Raw genomic sequence first — 27,018 nt, forward strand, 5'->3', positions numbered from 1 at the left:
TCCACTTTTCCTTGTATTATTTCCTTGTTTTAGCACCAATGCTTTTCAATTGATATATAAACGACCAACCCACGACGCCTGAAACCAATCTCTTCCTCTATGCTGACGATTTCGCAATATGTGCTCAATGAAAAAGTTTTGAAGAGTTGGAGGAGAAACTCGAAGCTGCCTTATAAACAATGAAGGCGTACTACCTGCAGAATTCACTAAGAAACAATCCTTCCAAAACCCAAGACTGCCCTTGCCATGTTCGCGTGAAAGAAGCCAAACGGAAACTCCAAATTGCGTGGAATGGCAATTCATTAGAACACGCAGATCAACCTATATATCTTAGTAATTCTGAGTAACTCTGGACCGGTCCCTCTTCTACAGATAACGTTGCATAAAAACAAGAGGGAAAGTAACAAATAGGAACAGCAAACTCAGAAATCTAACGGGGAGTAAATGTAATGCATCTCCTGGTGTCTTAAGAACAACGGCACAGGCACTGTGTTTTTCAACTGCTGAATATAAGCTCCACGTTTGATACTGCAAACAGGTTGATACTGCGCTAAATGAGACAGTAACGGGTGCATGAAACCGACTCCACTCTCAAATCTATATAAAGCAGCGACTTTTGTAGAACCCTCAAGACGCAGAGGTGTTGCAGAGCACACAGAGAAAATTAAGCAGATCTCGGACGTATACAAAGTCAGAACACTACGAAAGCGACTAAAATCTAGGAAAAGCTTAAAGTGCAGGAAGAACCGCCTGAGTATTTTCCTGTTCTTCAGGTTCAATGGACCGGCCAATCTCTGGACATTAAGACGTGGAAAACTATGAATATGATAAGAAGGGGTCGCTGCAGTAAAATCAAACATGGTAAAATGGGGGAAAATAGACCAAGATGATGTGAACTGTGACTGTGGAGAAATACAGAATATGGAACATCCTCTTACATGCAGAAACTGTCCTCATCGGTATACTTTCGAAGATGTGTGGTTCGTCAACAAAGATGGAATCGACTTAGCTCGATACTGGACAGAAATTATATGAATGGCGTGTCCGGAAACGATAAAGTAAAATAAGTTTGGTCGATAATATTAAAAAATACTTTTTCCGCAAATCGCCAGGAAATTTTGACATTCCTGTCAAAATTTCTTGAAGAAAAAGTCAGGACTTCCTTACTGTAAGGAAATGTCATTTCCTTACTGTAAGGAAATGATATTTCCGTACAGTTGTTAGTGTTCTACATAAATGATAGAAAACACAAAATTCAACCTCAATACGTTTCCATAGTAACCCAAGTAATTTTATTAGGAATTTCAAAGCACCATTTATTTGGGAATAAAATTATCGCGTTTTTTTTAAATCAATCAATATCTGTCGAATTTTAAACGATTTGCGGAAAAATAGTATGTTTACCTCGTAGGAAAAGCCACATTCCTGGACTCTGTGTTGCTAAGTCTCGGCTTGCGCCTCGACTTAGCAATCTTCACAGTCGTCCAGGAATGTTAAGCTTTTCCTACCCGGTAAACAATGTACTATTTGTAATACCTGCACATAAACAATACACTTTTCCTTCTGTCTAAAATGTTGTCTTTTCTACATTTCATATTACATATATGACTTTCTATTACATATTAAATTTGTTATAAAACTCAACAAACATTTACATAAGGCAATGTCGCTATTTCGTTAGTTGTGGCCGTGCGATAAGAAAGTCGAAAGCTCTTTTTTATTCAGCGGTACCACCTCGATGCGGACCTGGAACCGGAGGTGAAATTCACGGCTATCACAGCTGTTTGGATTTTCATTCAGTGAACCACCAGCGATCCGTGGACCAGACTAGTACTACCGCAGTACCGCAGTCTTTAGTAGTACTAATAATCGGTGGTATAGTACCGGCGAACCACAAATTTCAAACCGCGTGACATTCGTCAATCAGTGGCTGATATTTTCGAGTGACCTTTTGCCTTTTAGTGTTGTTGAACATTTTGTAGTACCTTAATCTTTCTTCAACTTCGAGATGAAGTTGATAGGGGTGAGTACTTGCGTTAATTTTTTTTTTATATATTTGACGATATTTTTTATTTATTTCTATGAAAAACAAAGAAAAGCTGATCGGTTTGTGTGTCATTCGAGATTATTTGCAGAGAAAATCAGTGAAAGCTTGTCAGAGAGACGAAAGAAGACAACAGTCGTAACCATTTTCTTCAGAATTAAGATTTAAAAGTATATCATGAAAATGGGACTTTTAATTTAAAATTAAATTGAAAAAGATAATTGTTAATAAAATGTTTTTTTATGTTGTTTATTTAATGCGCACACTGGGAGTGCGACAGGGAGACACAATTTTGCCACACAATTTCGCCAAAATTGTTTACAACACTATTAGAACACACAGAGCCTATTTTACTTCAAATCAGGCCCGAGGCACTACACAATTTTCGGGCCCCTAAATATGATTTAATAATAATAAGAATAACTTTTTTAAATAAATTAATTATTTAATAGCAATATAGCTGCACCAGAAATTTAACTTTTTATTAACAATAAATAAAATTTATATTTAAACAAATAAACATTGTTTAAATACAGTGTGTCGCATTTAAGATGAAGCCAGGTTTATATTTCCGCTATCAAAATAAATACAGATTTGAAGTTTTGCACAGTCATACAGGTTGAAGGTTCACACTTTTTAAGATACTCAACAGAAATTTTAATTTTAATCACGGTCTGTAGGCACACGCGGCACAAGAGGGTAAATTTTCTATATTTTGCTTCAAGTTAGAGATATCGGAAAAAGTTATTTAAAAAAGTACTTCCAAATCTTATTCTAACCCCACATACCGAATTGCATGACAAAATTCGCACTTTTAGTTTTTTTTAGTATTTGTAATCAGGACCCTAAAATTCATCTCAGCTGTCCCGAGATGAATCTCGGGCCAGCCAATTTTAAGTTTTAGGATCCTGACTGCAAATAATGAAAAAACTAAAAGTGCGAATTTAGTCATGAAATTTGGTATGTGGGGTTGGAATAATATTTGGAACCACTTTTTCAAATAACTGTTTTTGATATCTCTAACGCGAAGCAAACTATCAAAGATTTACTCTTACTGTGGATTTGTAGTAGATTAGGCTACCGGCTACGTTTAAAATTTAAATTTTAGCTGAGTATCTTAAAAAATGTGAACCATCAACCTGTATGACCGTGCAAAACTTCAAATCTGTATTTATTTTGATAACCAAAACATCGAACTGATGTGACACTATGTAATATTTAAATTTCCTTTCGTTTCTCCAATGTTCCTCTTCCTCTAAATAACTTTTTTCCATTATTGTTACAATTTGTCCTGCTGTACTACTTCTCTTAACTAACGTACCAATTGATGAAAATATGTTCAGGATATCGCTCATGTTGAATAACTGTTCTATTGATATTTTTCCAGTCATTATACGCATCGAAAGTTAGAACAATAATTTTTATGGAAATCAGTTTACAAACGTAACAATAAATACGGCTACATTTAGGACTGTAAGGACACTATCCACTCGCGAAGAATTTTCCCCATTAGCTTTTGTTTTATAAAAAATCGCACTTTGCAAATGACTGGTTTTTTTATCCAGTTCTGTAACACATAACACATTCACTAATTTTATCAATATATTGATTCGGCCGATTATTTATAAAATATTGTTGAATTTCCTGATATAAATGTTTTGGCAAATCCCCTATATGGCTTGGAAAAAAATTATTGACATTGTCGTTTTCTATAGATGACGGAGATGTATTTGTGACAGGTGAAGTCGCTTGGAAATGAACAGTGGAGTCATCATTAATCATTTTCTGTTGGTAAAATGAAATAAATTGAAAAATTTATTTTGTTATTGCAATAAAAAATTGTTTTGGTGATCTTTCCGGGCCCGAGGAAGGTACCTCACGGGCCTAGTGGTAAAATAGGCCCTGAGAACACATCTTTAAGAACGGAAATCTGAGTGAAAAAGGAATTAATGTCAACGGAGAAATACTTAGTCATTTAAGGTTCGCTGACGATATTGTGCTGACATCTTTTTGCTGACAGCATCGATGATGCAGTATCGCAACTGGAGAATGTATACCTAGCCTCCTTACAAATCGGATTAAAAATCAACCAAACAATTATACAGATCATGACAAATCTTGTGCTAAGCGAAAAGATTTCAGTAAATGGCATGCCTATTGAAGAAACCACCTCTTATAAGTACTATTAGGGCATGAGATACGAATAGAAAGAGATAATCAAACGTGTGTACTAAGACGCCGCACAGTACTCAAGTGGGTGGGATTCAGCAAGCTGAGCTATGTCCTTAACGCTCAGTTTCATAATAAAGTTAAAGTGAACTTTAAATTTCAAGTTTCCTTTACCTATTACAATTCCATTGATGAAGGTACCAACTTACAATTTAAAGTCCACTTTAACTTTATTATGAAATCGAGCGTAAGTCAGAAATGCCTGTGCCTCAAAAGAAAAGTATGTGATCAGTGCGTGTTGCTAGTACTTACATACATCATATGGTGCAGAAATTTTAACAATAACCAAAAAAGTGAGAAATAAAATTTGTGTTACTCAAAGAGCCGCATGGAACTCTCAATGTTAGGCATTTCTATTAGGGATCTAATTACAAACCAGTGGCGGCTCGTATAACTTTAGGAAGGTAGTGCCAGAATCCGGGCAGCTGCCTAAATTTTTTGTGGCGGTTTTACGATATGGTCAAAAAGGATATAAAATATAAATAGAGTATCACGATAAGCTGAATTTAATTGGGTTTTTATATTTAACTTACCAAGCATTGAAAAGCTAAAAACGTTATTCATGTGCACTTTAGATTTTTCATGGGATTTCAATTTCTCCCATATATGTACAAGATCATCGGTGCCTTTGTTTGACCAAGTCTCGTCACCTCCAAACAAAACGCATACAAAACAGAAGAGTTTATTAGTTTTTTCGCAACCACACAACCAGCTATTTTTATCATAAATAATTTTATTAAACTTACGACAGCGAAGTTTTTGTCCATTTCCACTTTGTTTTTCAATTTTTAAATCGGGTAAAGGCCGACCGAGTTCTTTAATTTGTAGTTTTTTTTCTAACGAAAAACCACCAAAACAGTTTTTTAATATACTAATTTGATTCATTGTCAATAAATAAATTAAACGTAGAAAATAATCAAAATATTATTTTTATACCTACGACACCCACGATCACAACGCACTAACTAATAATTACAAATTAAAAAATATAGTAGAGTATAAACACAAATATACAACACAGTAGTAGAAAATAAACACAATAGCGTCAAGCGAACGCGTAAAGAAACTAGAAATATGCAGATCTAAAACATTGTATCTTAAGATCCACTAACTTCCTTTTCGAGATTTCGAGCCTGGCACGGAGTCTCCAATTTAAACGTATGTTAAAAGTGCAATACCGCTCTCTCTCTGTCACTTACACAGGATGCTCATACAATCTTTCTCTTTTCTCACGAGCCACTATGCCGTTCGGCCCTGGGATTTTTATGATTTTCATCCTTTATCCGGTCAGCTGTGGGTGGCCAGAGTCGGTAGATTTGCATTGCGCTACACAGTTGCCAGATTTGATATAATTTATAAAAATAAAGAGAAATATTCACAAAAAAAATAAACAGGCATTAAAATGTTTTTAAGATAAAAAATATGTTTCTGCATAGTTAGCAAGGTAGTGCCATGGCTCTATGGCACTACCTCACGGGCCGCCACTGTTACAAACAAGGAAATAAGACGAAGAACAGGAGTGACAGATGCCATAGAATTCATTATGAGCCTAAAGTGGAACTGGGCAGGGCACATAGCTAGAGTGTCAGATAACAGATGGACACAGCGAATAGTACACTGGAGACCAAGACAAGAAGCATATCGAATTAGACGTCATCCACCAATAAGATGGTCTGATGACATAAAATGGATCGACAAAAATTAGATACAAACAGCACAAAATAGAAATACATGAAATATACTGAGAGAGATTATATCCAACAGTGGATGGATCCGGGTTGAATGATGATGATGATTATTTAATGCTACAATCTAGTCAAAGACCGATCAGTAACTTTTTTATAGATCGTAACTTACTATCTAATTTAATCTAAAAATCACTCAGTGGTGTATTCTTAGCTTGTTCACATTTTAAAGCACTTTTTTCTTGTGCACCAGTCTAAGTAGCTTTTTTACTTAACTTGCACTATGCACTACTCTAACTAGTAAGGCTTTGTCCTCCTGAGTCTTCTTTTTTGGCTAGAGTTATCCAGAAGCTGAATGGCCTCCACGTTTTGGTGCTGTGAAATCTTTTCTTCGTGCCTGCAGGCGATTTTTTTGCATTTCTTCATCAACATACTCCACCACTACACTAAGTCTCTGTAGGTATCTTGGTCACGGATGTACCAAGGTGCGTTAACAATGCACCTTAATACTTTATTTTCGAAAGTCTGGATTATTTTAATATTAGTTTTTTTGGTATAACCTCACAGTTGGATGCCATACGTATAGAATCTGCATGTAGAGTAACAGTTTGTTATCATAGGAGAGCCCAAGCGGGGATTTTGCGCGTTACCAGAGCGGGTCAGAAAATCACATGGAGAGAAACCTTGGACCCTGTAATGTACTCCTAGCATATTACAAGATTAGTAAAAAAAATCTATCTTCAGAAAAACTCGAGCGCGTCAGATTAAGACAAGGTAAGTTAAGTACATGAAAAACTAGACGAAGCAACGAAGCACTAAAAAGCCCAAAATCTAGGAATTTTGTGCAGTAAGATGAATCGTCATGGAACATTTTGCATTCTATTAGAGAGAGTGTCAGCCAACTTTGTGAACTAAATTCATCTATGGCATTTGCCAAATTCATCTATGGCAAAAATTTTTGTGCATAAGAAAATGCATTTTAAAAGTGCATCTCGAAGAGGTGAAAATGAAAAATTTAGAACTCGGGAAATGTTGACGGAAATGAGTTTAATTTTTATACTCGGGGGTTTTGGGGATCGCTGAGTACGAATTTTATATCGGCGATGGTCTCCAAAGTACCTGGTACCCAGTGTGGAACTCGTCGCCTGGAATTTTATGTTATAATAATTAAAAATCAGTCAATATCCATTACACGGCGGTTTTTGGGGTCGCTGACCACGAATTTAATTTCGGCAATGGTCTCCAAGATACCTGGTGCCCAAAGTGGAACTCATCGCCAGGAGTTTTTAGTTATAATTATTCAAAATTAGTCAAAACTATTACCCTGGGGGTTTTGGGGGTCCCTTAGTACGAATTTCATGTCGGCGATAGTGCCCAAGGTACCTGGTGCCAAGGGTTGGAACTCGTCGCCTATCGTTTTATGTTATAACCATTCAAAAATCAGTCAATAACCATTACTCGTGGGGTTTTTTGAGTCGCTAAGCACAATTTAATGTTGGAGGTGGTCTCAAGGTACCTGGTTCCCAGGGTGCAACTCGTCGCCTGGAGTTTTATGTTATAATTATTCAAAATCAGTGAAAAACCATTAATCTGGGGGTTGTGGGGGTCGCTTAGTACGAATTTCATGTCAGCGATGGTCTCTTAAGTTGCCTGGTGTCCACGGTGAAACTCGTCGCCTGTAGTTTTATGTTATAACCAGTCAATAACCATTACTCGGGGGTTTTGGGGTCTCTGAGTACGAATTTCATGTCGGTGATGGTCTCCAAGGTACCTGGTGCCTAGGGTGGAACTCGTCGCCTGCAGTTTTATGTTATATTCATTCAAAATCAGTCAATATCCATTACTTCGGTGTTTTGGGGGTCGCTAAATATATATTTCATTAATAATTTTTCTTAAAACACTTTTATATTATATCCTAAAAAATTACCTACTTATTTAAAAATTAGTTTAAAATTTTATCGCTTTTAGAGCAGTTGTCGTTAAATTTTGACACTAATGACATTTATGAAATTTTGACATTATTGGCATTTCAAGGGTAATAAGTTATATCAGCGATTTTTTGTGTTTTCTGCGGTATTCCTTTAATTTTTAGATTTCTAGTCTGCTTTTATATAAAAAAAAACAGTGGTTTTTAGAACTCTTTAGCGACGTATTAGTATAATATATTGTTTATGGATTACCGTCGAAGGCCGATATGATCAACCAAAAAAGAAGATGTATCTGGTGATTTTTCTATTGACTTTCTTGGGTGTGAATCTGTCTTTTTATTTTACTGCTCCCGGTTTAAAAACAAAGCATAGTCTATATGTGAATACCTCCAAGCTACACTTTTATGTAGTTATGTTCATTTAAAAATTTTTAATTAATTATAAAAAAAATCTAAAAAGTGATACCGTATTTAAAGCAAAGTAAGTTTTTAATGTTGGTGTTTTGAAAAAGTCATATATTTTATACTTATTAGTTTTGTTAATTACAGAACAAATAATAATATTATAATATAAAGCCGTTTAAGATTGGAAGGAATTTTAATTATACCCTAAACCCTTCAGAGTAATAGTTATTGATTGATTTTGAATGATTATAACATAAAACTCAAGACGACGAGTTCCACCCTGGGCTCCAGGTATCCTGAAGACCATCGCCAACATGAAATTGGTGCCCAGCGGCCCCTAAAACCTTCATAGTAATGGTTATTCCTGATTTTGTATGATTATACCATAAAACTTCAGGCGACGAGTTTCTCCCTGGGCACCAAGTACCCAGGAGACCATCGCCGTCATGAAATTCGTGCTCAGAGACCCCAAAACCCCCCCGTAATGATTTTTAATGATTTGGAATAATTATAACATAATACTCCAGACGACGAGGTCCACCCTGGGCACCATGTACCTTGAAGATCATCGACCACATGAAATTCTTGTTCAGCAACCCCCAAAAACCCTCAGAGTAATGGTTATTGACTGATTTTGAATGATTATAACATAAAACTCCAGGCGACGAGTTCCACCTTGGGCACCAAGTATCTTGGAGACCATCGCCAACATTAAATTCGTGGCCGGCGACCTCAAAAACCCCCCGAGTAATGGAAATTGACTGATTTTTAATACTTATAACATAAAACTCTAGGCGACGAGTTCCACCGTGAGCACCAAGTACCTTGGAGACCATCGCCGATATGAAATTCGTGCTCAGCGATCCACAAACCCCCGATTATAAAAATTCAACTCATTTCCATCAATATTTCCCGAGTTCTAAATTTTTCATTTTCACCTCTTCGAGATGCACTTTTAAAATGCATTTTCTTATGCACACAATTTTTTGCCATAGATGAATTTAGTTCACAAAGTTGCCTGACACTCTCTCTAATCGAATGCAAAAAGTTGCATGACGATTCATCTTACTGCACAAAATTCTTAGGTTTAATGCTTCGTTGCTTCGTCTAAACAATATTGACGCGCTCGAGATTTCCTGAGGGTAGATTTTTTTACTAATCTGAATCTGACGGACTGCCTTCAACCCACGCCCCTGTATTAAGAGTCCATATATCGTAGGGGTACACTACAGGGTACAACGTTTTTCACGTACAAATTTCTGCTTGGGTTCCCTTACTATTATGAATTAACAAGGCTGAGTGTCTTTTCAGAATCCAATACATCTTTTTGAATCTGATACCGAATTCCTCCCGTTTTTTCTTTCCTTGTGCTTTCCAATTCAAATTTGCATCTAGGGTTAGGTTAGAACTAGATATTTGTCTGTATTAGCATTTGGAATTTCATGTCCGTTTATATTATTACAGGTTTGTTTGTGTTCCTCTCGTTTGTTAGTAAATTCTACTAAATTCTACATGAACCAATTTAATTTCATTTAGTGAGATTTTCCAATTTCTGATCCAGTTATTAGTGCAGTTACTGAAGGTTTTTACCTCCGCTTTTGTTGAACCTCCATCGATTTTCATGAAAATTGGTGAGTAGTTAGAGGATACCTCAAGGAACAAAGGTGACATGATGCCAACTTGCGCTTTTACCCTGGGGGTGGATGCCATCCCTTCTCGGGGGTGAAAATTATTTTATTAAAAATAATACATACCACAAATCGATAGAGGGACAAATTCTAATCAAAATTTGTTATATAAAGTTATTAATATAAATCAATGTTTTTTGAGTTATTAAGGATCAACCATTTTATTCCTTCGTAAAAAAACGCATGTTTTAAATCTGTTTTTCACGTATAACTCAAAAACTGTACCTAAGCTTTTACAAAAAAGTTATAATTACCAAAATTGAAGATAATAAAAAATTTAATCCACTTCTCACTTAAAGAACTAAGCTAATAATAATTCAAAGTGAGTTAGGGGTAATTAAATGTAGCTATATTATTTTTTTCGACGAGTACTAAAATCTAAGTATTCAAGCTTAAATAACGGGACAACGATGCATTTTGTAAAATATATCTGCTAAACACTTGTGTCAAAATACTTTGGAATACCTATCAAATAAGCTCCAGAAGAAGTTAATAGCATCAAAATTAAGCAAGTTATGATGAAAATAAGAGAATCTTTTCGATTTTTTTTAGGAAAAAGTAAAAAATAAAACATACGCCATTTCCACAAAAATTAAAATTTATAGTAATTCTTACAACAATTTTGACCGATTTAGAAGGCATATTTTTGAAAAAAAGGTATAATTTTAAAAATTCAGAACTTTTAAAAGTATCGTATTTTTCATTTTCTTTTGATAATACCTCCAAAAATACTTAATATATGTAAAAATGACACAAAACCAAATTTTAGTTTTTTCTGTACCAAATATTTTGCCTTTTTACTATTTCTGTAGGGTAAGAAATAACCGAGATATAAACGTTTAAAGCTTAAATTTAGCTGCGAGAACCATGTAACCGGGGCAATTTAACCTTTCATTTTAAAAAAATTAAGGGGTGTATAAGACTAAGTTTAACGTGATTTAATAGCCCTTGGAATTTGATTTCAAATAGTTTTTAAGTGAACCTAATATCGTAAAAATTAACGGAGTTATTTAGCAAAAATAATTTAAATTTTTGGAAAAAATTTTAAAAGATAAATTTTGAAAAATGTTTGAGCATAAATTTTAATGTTATTAACCTGTTCGGGGGCTCGTTCGATAGATATTTCTAAGTGCTTTGACAAATGTTTAATAAGTTTATGTTATAAAATGCACCATTTTCCCGTTATATAAGCTTGAATACTTAGATTTAAGTACTCGCCGAAAAAAATATACATTCAATTACCTATAACTCACTTCTAGTTAACATTGGAAGGTTTTCTAGTAAGGAGTTTATTTTAGTTTTTATTAGCTTCAATTTTGCTAATAATAACTTTTTTGTAAAAACTTATAGTTTTTGAGTTATATATGAAAAATCGGTTAAAAACATGCATTTTTCTCACGAAAAATTAAATATTTTGATCTTTAATAATTAAAAAAGTTTTGATTTATTTTAATAACTTTATACAACAAATTTTGCTTAGAATTTGTCCCTCTATCGATTTATGGAGTTATTAAAAAAATAATTTTCACCCTTGAGAAGGGGTGGCATTCACCCGCAGGGTAAAAGCGCAAGTTGGCACCATGTCACCTTTGTTCCTTGAGATATCCTCTAACCACTAACCAATATTTATGCAAATCGATGGAGGTTGAACGAAATCGGAGGTAATATCTCATATCCACCTTCAGCGACTGCAATATATGGAATTTATTGACTGCATTTTGTTGAGCTGAGTTGAGTCTGTATTATTTTTACCAACTGCCAGGATGGCAGTGTCACGAGCGAAAGTGGCTATAGTGTTGCCATCAAACATACCTGGTAGGTATGTCACTTGTGAATAGTAAATAGGGAACCGGCCCCAGGATCTAATAGATCTCAATTTTCGATGTAATCCTTCATGTCATACCCTATCAAATGCTTGAGCTATATCCAGGAAAATAGCAGAACAGCCTTTTTTCTTCTAGAGCATTTTCTATCATATTGTTCACCCTATGCAGTTGAATGCTTGGATCTAAACCCAAACTGATGATTGGGCACTAGTTTATTTTCAATAATTCTTTGTAATCTTATAACATCTTATAAGATTGACTTATAAGACTATAATAACTTCTTATAAGAAGTGTCTTCAGGGGCACTTAGATCAGCTTTAACGCTTTTTTCACACACTAAAAATTTTGACCGTGTGATGATTGAAATCTACATAGTGGCTCGAGAAATCATATGGATCCTTTCTCCCTTCACCGCTTGAAATGTTCGGTGAAGGGAGAAAGATTCCATATGATTGCCCGAGCCACCATGTAGATTTCAACCATCGCGATTTCAACTACCTACGATGCATCGTATGTTCAAAATTCTTAGTGTGTGTTTCGAGCGTTAGACTATTCTGGCACGGTTTTTGCCCAGATTTTTAAACAACCGTTTCAATTGACATGCAATTTGAAATACACATAGGAAACATGTCAAAGAAAAAAAATTATAGTGCCGATGTGTATTACCCCAGGGGTGAACGCAACCTTTTCTCGAGTGTGAAAATATTGAAGTTTAAATAACTCCCGAAATCGATAGAGAACTTAATTTATAGCAAAAATGTTTTACAGATTTTCCTAATTGCACGAGAGCTCTAAAATTATCGATTTGTTTCCCGACACTTTGACAGTTTTAATTATGTCAAATTATGTCAAAGTGTCACAAGGGCAACAAGTCGATAATAATTTTAGAGGTCGAGTGTAATTCGCTGAGATTATTTCATGAATAAAACTGTTTTTTAAATCATTTTAACTAATATTTTATTGATATATTCGCCTGAATATTTGCTAAACCTGTTCCTGGTGTTCTCTTTGACAAGTTGTACCTACCTAAAACATGAATTATTGTCATTAAGGTCAATGAATGTTCATTTTTTCGTAGCAACGAAGGGCACCTGACGTACTACTTGACGACAGGATATTATCAGGAATTATTATAGCCACTTTACACGATGCAAGTAATTGCGCAATTAATTGCACAATTTCTTGCGCAAGAACTTGTGCAATAAGTTGCAACTAACTTTCTGCAATAAAGTGATTACACGGTGCAAACGACATGAAATAGACAGAAACTTTGACAAAATAGCATAAATTTTAGGTTATGTTTGTTTTTACAAATTAAATGTAATTTTTTGAGTAGAATTATCAGATATTAGATGATGTTAGATTATAATTTGAGAAAATTATAATATTATGTATTAAGTATAACAAAATCAATTAATACCTAATCCAAGTATGTAATACATATTATTCATTTACAAAAGGAAACAAGTTGTAAGAAATAAAATAGTTTTTTTTAATCCCTATGTTGCATAATCAAAGTTATTCACCTGAATAATATTATCTGTGAAGCGTGAAATTGGTAAAAAGTTCCTCTAGTTTTGTTAATAAATTGTTTGGTTTGAAATTTAAGATGACAGAAGTTCAATGTCATCAAAATCTTTTATTTGTTGACAGCATAAAAGTAAAAACAAACACTGTAGCCTTAAAAGTTACTAAAAATATAACCAAATTGCAGAAAAAATTGCATGAAAAATAGGACATGTTCTATTTAGCTGCAACTTATTCTTGCAGCAAGGAGTTGCAGCTTTTCTGTGCAATTCGCGTATGACACGATGCAATTTCTATTGCTGCAAGAAATTGTGCAATTAATTGCGCAATTAGTTGCATGGTGTAAAGTGGCTATTAGTAGTAATTGCACGAGAGCTCTAAAATTATCGATTTGTGTCCCCAGTGACACTTTGACAGTTTTAATTTCACGACCCGAAGGGGAGTGAAATTAAAGGGGAGTGAAATTATGTCAAAGTGTCACGAGGGCAAAAATTCGATAATAATTTTAGAGATCGAGTGCAATTTGCTGCGATTATTTCATGAATAAAACTGTTCAAAACCAAAATTTTATTGTAATTTATTTATGTTAGTACAAATTAGTACAATTAAACACACAGTTGTTATAAATATTTGACGGTTGAAAGTCATATAATTTTTAAAACATTAATTGTCATTAATGTCACTGAATATATTTTTTCGTAGGAACGAAGGGCATCTGACGTAATATACTTGACGACGGGATATGATCAAAAATTATCAGTTTAATTTTGATTTATGTAGGTAGCTTTCTATTGGTCAGAATCTCCTATGAATGATATAAATCAGTAGTAATTGCACAAGAGCTCTAAAATTATCGAATTTTTCCCGAGTGACACGTTTACAGTTTTAATTTCACGACCCGAAGGGGAGTGAAATTATATCAATTATATTATTATATCACTCTCTATTAGAGAGTCATTATGTCAAAAGACTTTGACATAATTTCACTCCCCTTCGGGTTGTGAAATTAAAACTTTATGTCTTTTTAAAGACAGATCAAATGTTATAATTTGTTGTGACGGATATTCTTGAGTTGGGGTTGATTTCATGTAATCGAATGAACTATCTTTCAGTAAAGTCGTCCCAGAAACGCAACTCATAAATATTGGTAATATCATTTTAAAGTCTTCTACTTTAAAATATATAATACATGTCTGAATTGCCGATATAAATGAGTCAGATTACATAAATTATTAGAAGAATTTTTTACTTAGCAACAATATTTTTGTTTAATTCATTAATATTTTTTGTATTTTGACAACGGCATCCGATTTGGACGTCGAAACGTTAATAAAATCATTTTTTTAGTAAAATTTGGGTAATTTTTTAAGAATAACGCAAAAAGACACTTGCCTTCGGCCCAGGGCCGCCGCTACCATGTGTGCAAAGTATGCATCGCACACGGGCGGCCGATTATAGGGGCGGCCAAAAGCAGTCCACTGATGATAATTTTTTTTAAACGAAAATAAATTTAAAAAACAAATAGTAATGATTCAGATATTTCTATAAACTTTATTATTCCAAACAATCTAAACAAAAATGCCAGAAAATGTTATTTATTATATGAACTGCCATTTTGCAGCTGTAGTCATAAAGTAGTTCTGGGAATGCTTTTTAATTCAAAGTGGCTGGCGGTTTTCGGACTTAAGAATATTTTTATCTACGTGGTCCATATGGGAATTTTTCAAATTCTGAACATTTATGATTTGTTAAGAAAGTACGACACGACAATAGGATACTTTCCGAGAATTTAGATAAGTGCTTGTTAAGTTGCTCTCATTGAGTAATAAAAAAGTCTTTTTTATTACTCGATGGTTTAAAAAATCTTTTTTATTACTCGATGGTTGCTCTGTTATAATATTGTTCTTTTATGCTTATGTATGGTTATAGATGGGTTATAGTTCAGTCTAAGTTGAGAATTTGATGATTTTAGACACGCTTTTGATAAACGATTTTGTTTGTAATAGATGTATAGTAGTGTGCCCGTTTCTTTTGCACACTACTGTATTTCAAATAGGCCTGAAACCCGCTTGCCAAAAAAAGTCGATTAATACCAAGCTGAAAATTTGTTAATAACTTAACGGTGTCTAGTCGTGCAAACTTTAATGTACGGGAACACTGGAACCGTGGAAGTTTTAATTGTGGAACAGTTTAAAAATTTGGAACGTCAGATTACGAAAACGTCCCATGTATTTTGTCGGACAGAACATCCAATTGATTTGTTACCCTTTCATTAAACTCTCATGCAAAAATCAGACTGCTATTATTAACCGACATGATTCCTGTCATTTGACATGTTCTTCGTGTTTCACTCATTAAAATGCCCAGTTGGTCATAGACACCAGTCTGATTTTTGCATGAGAGTTTAATGAAATGGTAACAAATCAATTGGAAGTTATGTCCGACAAAATACATTTTTCATATTGGGACCGTGCAAGTTCGGCAAAGCGACACCTATTTCTACGCTCTGCAACTTTATTCGCACTTTTAATTATATTGGCCAATTATATTAGTCCTGGTTACTGGATAATTGTCAAGGCCCAAAAAAATAATAAGAAGAAAAAATAAGATTCAGGTTATGTTATTAAAATGTAAACAATTGTATGTAGTAAATAAAATTAGTCATTAAAATGCAGTACTGCAAGCAAAACACAATTAATTAAATTTACCTTTATATAATAATTGCATATCATATCAATATTGTGGAGCAACATATAATTTTATTCTTCAATGATAATAGATATGAAATGTACGTCAATTTGACATTTTCAATTGACAATATGAATTATTTAAGAAAGTTGCAATATTTCTCCGTTATTTGCGCACGATCGTTTCACGTATCCCTTCCAAGTATTTGCACACAGCGAATACCCGTTAGGGTTACGATGTATCTCCTGCACATTTCTTTAAATACTAGTACCTATGTTGAAACGACAAAAGTGTTAAAAGGGGGGCGGCAAATATTAAGTTGCACACGGGTACATGCTTGTTGAATAATTGACTATTTCCCACGCCTCTGTATTGACTTTGATTTACGTAAACAACACCTGTTGATATCATTCTTTATTATCCGCTCTCCAAGATACACTAATTGTCATTTTGTGTTCTTCAAATAAACCCAAATATTCTCGTTACATAACCAAAACTATCCATTGTCACAACTTTCTCTTTTCAAGAAGAATATTCCTCTCGAACGTTGTAATTTGCCAATCGTAGCAGCATCTATTTATTTTCTTTGTTACTTCGATGCTTAGATATTGATGTTGTAACTATGGGTAAGTTTCTATTTAAAGGAAATGGGTATAGTGAGGCAAAGTATGTACTGAACTCATAACACCTGTTTGGCGACCTTAAATCTAATAATTTATAAATTCAGATTATTCCATTGACTCACTGATCTCGATTAAAATATAGCGAATATGTGGTAACGTATAAAATGCAAAAGTTCAATGTTTCATAGACAGAAAGAAAATAGATTGGGTCAATCTTCTGGGCCAAATTCAACAGAATTTTCACTTGTAATTACACAAGAGTTCTAAAATTACCGATTTGTATCTCGACTGACACTTTGATAATTTTAATCTCCCGATCCAAAGGGGACATTGGTCTGCTGGACATAGATCTCCCTCAGCTCTTTCCATCTGTTTCTCATCATCATTTTTCATCAGTTATTAAACGAGAGAGACAACTTCATGAAGATTTTATTTTCCTTATTTATGTAGGATTGTTCCTATTAAAGATTGACATAGCAAGATGCCATAGAGATAAATAGCTCTTGGCGAATTTCGTTGATATAGGAAATGTCATATCTGTTTAAGCCCTAGGCCCACAAGGCCTATTGCGCTTAATAAATAAATATAATATACATATCTGTTTAACCAACGCATTTCCACTATTTAATTCATCAAATTATTGCACTCATTTATGATTATTTTAATTATATCTTTTTTTGGTGTAGACATGACTCGGTCTGTTTTTTCATGTGCCTCCAATAAGTTGTCGTCACATCGTTCTCGTGGTCGTCCCACTGATCCTATTCCCATTGGGGAACCGTCTCTTGCAATCCTTACTACTCTATTTGCTGTCGTTCGGCTTATTTGGTCGTTTAATTCTACTCATCGTCTTGCGCGGCTTGCATCCAGTTACCGATAACATGCTTCAGATCGTCGGCTCATCTGATTGGTGGGCGTCCTCTGCTCCGTGGTGCTTCTTGTCGTGGCCTCCACTCGACAATACGTTTTATCCATCGGTTGTCAGACAATATGGCGACGTGTCCTGCCCAATTCCACTTTAGCGACACAATTTTTTCGACAGCGTCTGTTGTTTTTGTTCTACGATGTATCTCTTCGTTTTTAATTCGGTCCCTCAGGGAGACACCAAACATCTGGAGCTCCATAGCCCTCTGAGGCATGCGAATCATGCGAATCTTATTCCCTACCTTTTTTTGAGTGTTAATGTTTCCGCTCCATAAGTGAGTACAGGCAACACACACTGGTCAAAGATTATCCTTTTCAGGCATATGGGTAAATCCGATTTAAATACATAGTTCAGTTTACCAAATGCTGCCCAGGCTAATCCTATGCGACGTGGGAGTTCAAGTACTTATGAGATGCAGTCTGCTCAGTATCCATTCCATCAACAACAATATTACGATTTAGCACCACATTAGTCATTATTTGCGTCTTGTTGACGTTAATCTTTAGTCCCACCTCTAAGGAAGCGTGATATAACTTGTTCAACATTATTATTGCATCATCCATACGATCGGCTATAAGGACGATGTCATCTGCTAATCTCAATGCGATGTCATCTTTGACTCTTGGCAAATAATAAAAACGTATCGTTACCTTTCGATTAGATTTTTTAATCACTTAAAAAATGTAGGTGCTCTGTTTTCTAATCTGCTGTTTATATTGCATATTTTTTTCTAATGAGATAGATATCTTTGATAAAACTAAGACGTGTTGATTTTTCGAGTAGATTATTTATAAATATAATTTCCGGTTGCGTATACTTCACCTTCTTCTTTTTATATAGACATGACTTTGTCTGTTTTTTCAATGTGCCTCTAGTAAGTTGTCGTTCCATCGTTTTCGTGGTCTTCCCACTGATCGTCTTCCTATTGGGGAACCGTCTCTCGCTGTCCTTTTACTCTATTTGTTGTCATTCGGCTTATGTGGTCATTCCATTCTACTCTTCTGTTTCTTACCCAGTTATTAATGTTTTCCACCTTGCATCTCCGTCGTATATATGTACTTCTAGCTCTGCCCCAAAGTATGTTTCGAGCAATATTTTTGTCCTCTCTGTGTCATGTCGTGTTTCTGCTGCGTATGTCATTATTGGTCTGATGACTGTTTTGTAAATTCTGCCTTTCGTTTCTTTTCCGATATTTTTATTTCTCCATTTTGTGTCATTCAGGTAACCTGCAGCTCTGTTTGCTCTATTCACTTGATCCTCCACTTCTGTTTCGAGCCTTCCGTAGATGGATAGTGTGATGCCTAGATATTTAAACTTCATCACTTGTTCTATTATCTGACCCTCCAGCTCCAATTTACACCTTATGGGATTTTCTGTTATAACCCTGAATTTTGTCTCTTTTGGGGAAATTAACATGTTAAATTTTCTGGCGGTTATATTAAATTGGTGCAGCATACGTTGTAAATCATCTTCACTTTGAGAGATTAGTATTGCATCGTCCGCATAGCAGATTATTGTAAGTTGTTTTTCTCCCATTTGGTATATATCCTTTTTTAGTTCTTACTTTTTTTATTATTTCATCCATGATTAGGTTGAACAATAAAGGACTTGATGAATCCCCCTATCTTATCCCATTGTCAGCTTCAATTGGGTCAGTTAGTTCATCTTCTACTTTTTCTTTTATTGTGTTGTTCTGGTAGATGTTTTCGATCGTTTTAATTATTCCTAGAGGTGCCTCTCTTGATTATAACAAATGGATAACGTCCTTTAACCCTTTGTGGATGGACTTTTTTTTTATTTATAATAGATGGTGAATAATTTGTTTTTAAGACATATTAGGACAAAAAATAGACAAAATAAAAGTTTGTTGTATTATATTTTTGTAATTATTGTGGAACCACTAGGCCACAAACGAAAAAATGATTTAGCTTGAAATAGAATGATTCAGATCCATCCGATGGGATATTTCTTAGTAAATTATAAGCGTCATTACTTGTTATTTTACTCAAATCAAGACGTCTTTTCATTTTGGAATTCTATAGCAAAACATACCTACTAGTTACCGATAGCCTAGTGGCACCGATTGGAACCACCAAATAAAATATCAAAATTTACTAAGTTATCTTCGCAGTTCATAAAGTCTCAATACGGTAATATATAAATACATCTATTTATCAACAAATTAACATACATATCTTTTATCAGTAGCAACATTTTTGCTTATTTACAGCAATAAAATAACCTCACTGTCATTCACTTGTTAGCGTGCCAAATGTATTATGTATTAAATGTATGAAAAAATTTGTTTAAAGGTAGTTCCACGGTGGAGCCACTAGGCCCCAAAGAGTTAATTTGACCCTGTCAAATGCTTTCTTAAGGTCCACGAAACATAAATATGCCGGTTTGTTGAGTATACTAAAGGGTTAATGACACAAAGACAGGCTCACAGAAGCGACACGCCAACATTTTCCATTGAATATACAGGGGGCCAAACTCCTTTATAATCCGAGCCATTTTTCAAAATTTGGAATTTTCGCGAGCCGCAACTAAACAATTATTTAAAAAGTGTAAAAAGGTATTCAATTTTTCTCTCAGTATTTGGATTTCACGAATTTTAAAGTGAAATAAAATGGTTCACATCGTTGTTTCAAATATGCAAATAATTCTGCAAGCAGACTACTATTTCAGGATACTTCAATTCTTCATCATCCTTCCATATTTACAAAAAAAGTGTTCCAAAGACACTGTCTTTAACACTCTGTCTTCCTTTGATCTTACCACATGACCTGCCCATTGTATCTTAGCTTTGATATGTCTGATGATACATCCACCACACACAGTCACCAATTCATCTTTGCGGCGCCTTCTCCACTCTCCTGTCAATTCATTTCTTTGAGGACCAAATACCATTCTGAGAGCCTTTCCTTTCAAATATCAGCAACTTATTTATTTCCCGCTGATGTAGAGTCCATGTTTCATTTCCATATGTAACAATTGGGCGAATAATTGGCATGTACAGTCTTAATTTATATTGTATTTTTGACAGCTTAGATCTTAACAATGATGGTAGGGAGTATAATGTTCTATTTCACGCAGCTGTCCTTGCTGAGACCTCTTTTTATATGCGGTTGTCATACGTGATTACCACCCCTAGATACTCTACTCTCTACTCTACTACCCCATTTCAACTCTTTTACTACTTCGAAGTTGTGGCCATTAATAGTTATGTTCTGCATAACTCTTCGTTTTGGATTTTTAGTTATTAGCATGTATTTCGTCTTCTCTTCATTTATTCAAAGGCCCAAACTACCTGTTTCTTCTTCGAGTTGTGAAAACACCTCTCTCACGTCTTTTGTAGAATGAGTGAATGCACCTATATCATCAGCAAAGGCCAACAATAGTTTTGATCCTCAATTCACAAATCCCCTGTCAGCTCAGATGATATTTTACTTATTAGGTACATATTCTAAGGCCAAATTGAATAGCAACGGTGATAAGGGGTCTTCTTGTCTAAGTCCTGATGTTATACTTACATAGTCTTTTATATTTATTGTCAGTAATTGAAGACATTTTGAAACACAAAAATTAAAAGTAATTCTGGTACATTCTATCCATACAAAGAGCCACAAATTATCATTCAAAGAGCGGCATGTGGCTCGCGAGCCACAGTTTGGCCACCCCTGGAATATAATTAAATTTCTTTCCTCTGCTTTAAGTATAAATGATTCACCCATCAATAATGAGTTTAGAATTTAAACGAACGCACTTTCTCTATTAGCTGGTCAAAAATGGACTTGAATTTAGCCGAAGCCGACGTATTATGCAATTATTAGCAGCAGAAAGTAACACTGGCGTGGAATTCGATTTCTGAAATCTTCGGGACATCGGTATCGGAATGTTGGTCATGATCGCATCAGTGGCGTAGCTGACAGGCCCGCAGGGCCCGCAAGGCTGGGGTCCGACATCAGGAGGGGCCCCTTAGCCTTCAAGCTTAATACTTCTACTTTCTTTCATTGGGAACCAAAACATATTTTCCTAATAAGCATCAAAATAGGGAATTAGGGAAGTAATGAAGCGGGTAATTGGCGTAACTGTTATTCTTTCCGGGTGCAATTTAGCGTTTTGTGGACATGTTGGTCGTTTAGATGAAAGAAAATTCAAAAAAGGGAATTTTTTGTCGGTGGTTCTTTTACTAGCTAAATATGATCCTGTTTTAGCTAAATTAATCGACAAAAACAATAACTCAAACAAATTATTTGAGCCCCCAAATACAAAACGAAGTTATAAATTTCCTGGCTGAAGAAACTGACAAAAAATTGATTAATTTAATTAAAAAAGTTGTTTTTATTCAATTATTCTTGAAAACACTCAAGATATTTCAAAATACGATCAACTTAGTTTTATTTTTTGGCATGTAAAAATAACTTGCGATGAAAATAACTTCCAAAGCAGAAGTTGTTAAAAGTTTTTTGAGATTTTTTCGCATATTAGACCAAAGTGCAGAAGATCCTGCAATCCTGCTGAAGATCCCTCCTATAATATTTATACAATCAAAGCACCTTTTTGTACACAACTGCAGAGGAAAGGGGAATGATGGGGCAAGCGTTGAGTGGTGTATATTTAGGCGTACAAAGGCGTATAACTGACATTGAAAAAACAGTTTCCTATGTTCATCATGTGCATCCCATAATCTGAACCTAGTGTTGAATGATGCCGTTGCTGTACTGTACAGGAGTTGGTTTTTTACGACATAATTAAGAGATTATATTTTTAGTGCAAGTATTAAAATATGGAATGTACTGTATACTATTATGACTAATATTAGTACTGTATACTATTACATTCATCGCGTTTGCCTAATACTTAAAAAGGTTATGTGAAACCCGGTGGTCATCCAGATATGATGCGTTATGGCTTTGCGTCGAGTTTTCCGACAAGTAATGAAATCTTTAACGAAAATGTCGTTGCTATCAAAAAACTATGAAAAATTAGACGTTAATGCATTATTACAGCATAATATGAATAATTTTGAACTTGTCGTTAACATTACTATTCAATCGAAAATACTTAATTTTATTCATCTAACATCAAAACATTCTAAGCAATCTAAAAGGGCAGAGTTAAGGTCCTTCAACTTTTTGAAAAAACTCGTGATAATCTTCGAGAAATGAGAAATTCGTGTTCCGAAATTTTACCAGAAGCAGCAGGAATAGCTGAATAGTGGGGATTATACTGGAATTTAAAAATACTTTAAACTAACCTAACCCACCTAAAATTTACGACGAGTTCAGCTGCGACGAAAAAATAACTTATACCAAAAAAAAGTTTTGAAGTTAATGTTTTCAATGTAAAGGACATCGCACACATCTTATGGAAAATATAATGTCACTCAAATTCAATAAAATTTATACCAATAGATTCGTTTTAAATTAACGATCAAATCTTATCATTGCGCCAACTCTCTATTTTCAAAAATAAGAGCAGAAATTGATATAAATAAATCTGAAATCAAATGGGTAGGTACATAAGTTAGAGAGAGAAAAAATATTTTAAAATACCCAGATTTTCGGTACTCCATAAATCAGCGGATTAGTTTCACTAATCCGCTTAGGCCCAGCGGGATTTAGGCTGTTATGAATAGCAGTCAGAGCAATAATGATTGTAAACTAACATTTTATGGACTCCAAAAATGTGATTTCGATAAACTTTAATTGCAATTTGCGCCGTAATTAATCATAATTAAGAGTTGGCGCAATGATAAGAATTGATCGTTATATTAAAACGAATCTAATCGTATAAATTTTATTGAATTTGAGTGACATTATATTTTCCATAAGATGTGTGCGATGTCCTTTAGATATAATAATATGTTGCAACATCTTACTAATAGGTTTGTCGGATTAAGAGACATGAAGATAATAAGTTTTCATGTCTATTCCCAAAAAATCTATATATTAAACTAACTGATGAAGACTAATTAAAGAAAGGCCAAATATTGTCATTTAAACATATTTTAGTAATTATACTGTTATTACTTTGTTTGTGTAATACGCCACTGGATCGCATACTATCGAGAGAATTGATGAGACCGGCGAGAGTTTCGCCATTTTTTTTAAGCGGATATTTGATTGAGATTCCAATTAACTGTGTGAACATAAACAAGCAAGTTACAAAATCCACCGAATTTGTTTGTCATCTTACACATGTTTTGTTAAATGTTAGCTTCCGCAGAAGAATATTTTATTATATCTCTGTTAATATTGTAATTAAAAGAAAGCTTTTGACTCTCTATGTAAACAGCCGCCATTGGACAAACATTAAATATTAACTAGAATTGTTCGGTAATCGGTAATTGTGTCTTTTAACAAAGAAATCGTACATTTTTTGACAAAATGATTACAATACAGTCTCTTTTGTTTCAATACAAGTTCCAAGCAATATTTAGAATTAGCCCATTCTTATTATAGATTGACAGATCAAAATTTTCGAATTAGATCAATATCTTTTACATTCATTACAATTCCCGTCATTTTCACTTTTCTGAGTATTTTAAATTTGATATTGTGTATAGCCAGCACATTTTTAGTCATCAGTGGTGCTACAGTTCTATTTTTATTTTTTTTTAGTTAAGCTTCGACTTTCCCTAATATATTTCGCCCGTGGTTTCTGATCACCGCCAACCGTTACCAATTTCTTCTTCTTGTCCTATTCCACACCGTCCCTTCATTTCAATCTTGGTCTACCTCTACTCCTATTATTTTTATTATTCTTCTATAAATTTGTCATTGTATACTACTACTATTATCGGTTTACTACTATTATAGTTTACTAACCGACATTCTTACTGTTTAACCATAGACCTGGAGGGATTTCTATTCCTTTTAGCAGTGCCGGCGCTAGGGTATAAGGTGCCCACCTGCAACACTAGCACAGGCGCCCCCCCCCCACACACACACATTCTTATGGGCGCCCATATAAAAAATTTTAGGGTGGGGTCAGACGTAAAGATGTTGCACATTACATTTTGTATACTTTGGATGACAATATATAGTTTAAAGCACCCGAAAATCTAGGGGGTGGCACGGCCTCCCTGACAGCGTGCCTGCATGGGCGCTCATGCAGATACTCGTACAACCCCAGCCTTGGGGACATTATGTGTGTTTTAATGAAACAGTGAGACCAACATTTCCGAAGATCAAACCGGTCACTGACCTACCTATCTGACCGCCCATAACCTGGAGTGGTATCTATCTGACTCCCAAGCTATAACACCACCCCACCCCATGGCAGTACATAACGAATGAGGAGGCTTTGTAATGAACGTTTCCTTGGATGCCCTGGGTAATGGGATATCCTCTGTATTACTTTATGTGGTTACACCACCTGATTTTAGGGGTAGCTAGAAAAGCTTTTCTCCATATTAATGACTTGATTTTGGACTTGTGTCCTAAAAATGTGTGTTACAGGCAGAGAGGCATCAACTTAGTCGGTGTTCCCCTATCTGCAAATGTCCCCGGTAAATAAAGTTCGGTTACAGTTTTATTGGATCCATGATCTGACAGAATAACTTCATTTTAATTTTTTTAAGAAATTGGCTAAGAGAACTAAGATTGTTTTTGTCATTTCTTCTTTTTCGGCTTTTCTTCTTCGGTTCGTGCCCCAGATAATTTTTTTTATATCCATTTTTATTTAACTAAATAAAAATAATAATTTTAAAACCTCAAGATTATGTTTCTGCAGTAATATGAAACCGTAATTTAATAATAGTACCATTGTATAACTAGACCAATTGTGTAGATAAACAATGATAGTACCGAGTATTAACAAATATAATTTTATATTAATTGAATGCAACATTAGATTCTTTAACTGCAGAGTAAAACTGACAAACTATTCTGTATTAGTATAGGTATAATCACATGAAATAATACTAAATCTAAATTTGAAAATCTCTAACTAAACTTTATGTAAAATGTTTATTTTAAATATTATGTTTTTATGGGATTATTACTCGATACCTATCATTCTAGATGTGTTTATTTTACTAGAAATCATTCATTTCCTCTCATAACTGCTGATACAAAACTTAAAACTTGCAAGAAATTTTAAGAAAATAAACAAAGCATTCTCATTTAGAGCAAAGTTGTTTGGTTGAAATATAATATCTTTGACCAATAAATTATATTACTACATGGTAAGAATTCTATGCGGCATTGCATATTTTTGTATATTTTACATGAGTGATTTGCAAAACTAACAAACACTGATTAGGGTAGTATGACGAATTTAAACCACATTAAAAAAAATGAATTTTTCTATTTTAGTATTTTGCATAACACCAGCAGAAAAAAAGCTTATTCTGGCGCCCCCCAAACAGGGACGGCCGCCTGCACTGCATCCCTTGCAGGCCCGTTATCGCCGGCCCTGCCTTTTAGTTCTTTATAAATCCAGCTTCTTGTCGGCCTTTCTCTTTTCCTTCTCCCATGTGGCGTCCCCGTCAAAATCTGTTTAGGAATCCTGTCATCTGGCATTCTCTGTACATGGCCGCACCATATCAGTTGTTTTGTTTTTGTGTCATCAATTATTGTATCTGCGACTCCCATCATTTCTCGTATTCTCTCATTTGGTATCCGATCTCTTCTTGATTTGCCTGTTTCACTTCTCCAGAAGTCCATTTCTGTTACTAGTAACATTTTCTCTCTTCTTTGTTTCATTGGCCAAACTTCACTGCCATATGTGATTACACTTTTAAGTATGGTATTTGAGCTGTAAAATAGTGTTTGGTCCCACAGAATGCCGTTCATCATGGATATGGCTTTTCTATCCTGTATGCTTCTGTCGTTTATAGCAGCATCGAGTGTTCCATCTTGAGTTGTCTTCATGCCCATAAACGCCGTGATGAATACAAGTACCTGGGCATGAAATTTATAGCCACTAGGCCCTCACTCCCTCGAAGGAGAAAACTCACTCATCCCAGATACCTACGGTATCAAAAGGACTGAGCTCTGGTGGGGCTCTTTCCGTGTTATCGAGCCCTATTTGCCGGCGTGTGCATCTGAACGTCGAGAGCAGTACAGCTTTCTGCATGTTCTTATAGGTGTTCATTCAGACATATTCATACAGGTGTTCATATAGAGATGTTCTTTCAGACCCAGCATTTTTATGTTTTATAGGAGATTCTTCGGAATGACTTCAGTAGTAGAGACTATAATAGATATTGTCGGGGTACTTTGCATCTCCATTGAATTTCCAGATCTCTGTACTTGGCAATCTTTTAAGTGTATTTAGAACTCAGGTTATTGTTATTAGGTATCGTTACATCGATGAGTGTTGTTTGTCTCGTTAATTTATTAACTAATACGTGATCTGGTCTCGTATGTGCCACTGTTTGGCTGTGAAGACAGTGCGGTACCAGTATAGCTTGTAGTTGTCATTCTCAAGCATACTCTCC

General features: G+C 34.7%; 1 protein-coding gene across 1 annotated transcript in view; it reads left to right on the forward strand.

Annotated features, from left to right (window-relative positions):
* Positions 1–1,750: 1,750 nt before the first annotated feature.
* Positions 1,751–27,018, forward strand: part of LOC114328957 (uncharacterized) — an 84,413-nt gene continuing 59,145 nt past the window's right edge. Inside the window, exon 1 of the mRNA XM_028277952.2 lies at positions 1,751–2,023. Within this exon, the coding sequence (XP_028133753.2) occupies positions 2,009–2,023 (15 nt within the window). The 5' untranslated portion in view covers positions 1,751–2,008. The remainder of the gene's footprint in view (positions 2,024–27,018) is intronic.

The sequence above is a fragment of the Diabrotica virgifera genome, chromosome 1, assembly GCF_917563875.1.
Source record: "Diabrotica virgifera virgifera chromosome 1, PGI_DIABVI_V3a".
In the NCBI taxonomy this organism is placed as follows: Eukaryota; Metazoa; Arthropoda; class Insecta; order Coleoptera; family Chrysomelidae; genus Diabrotica; species Diabrotica virgifera.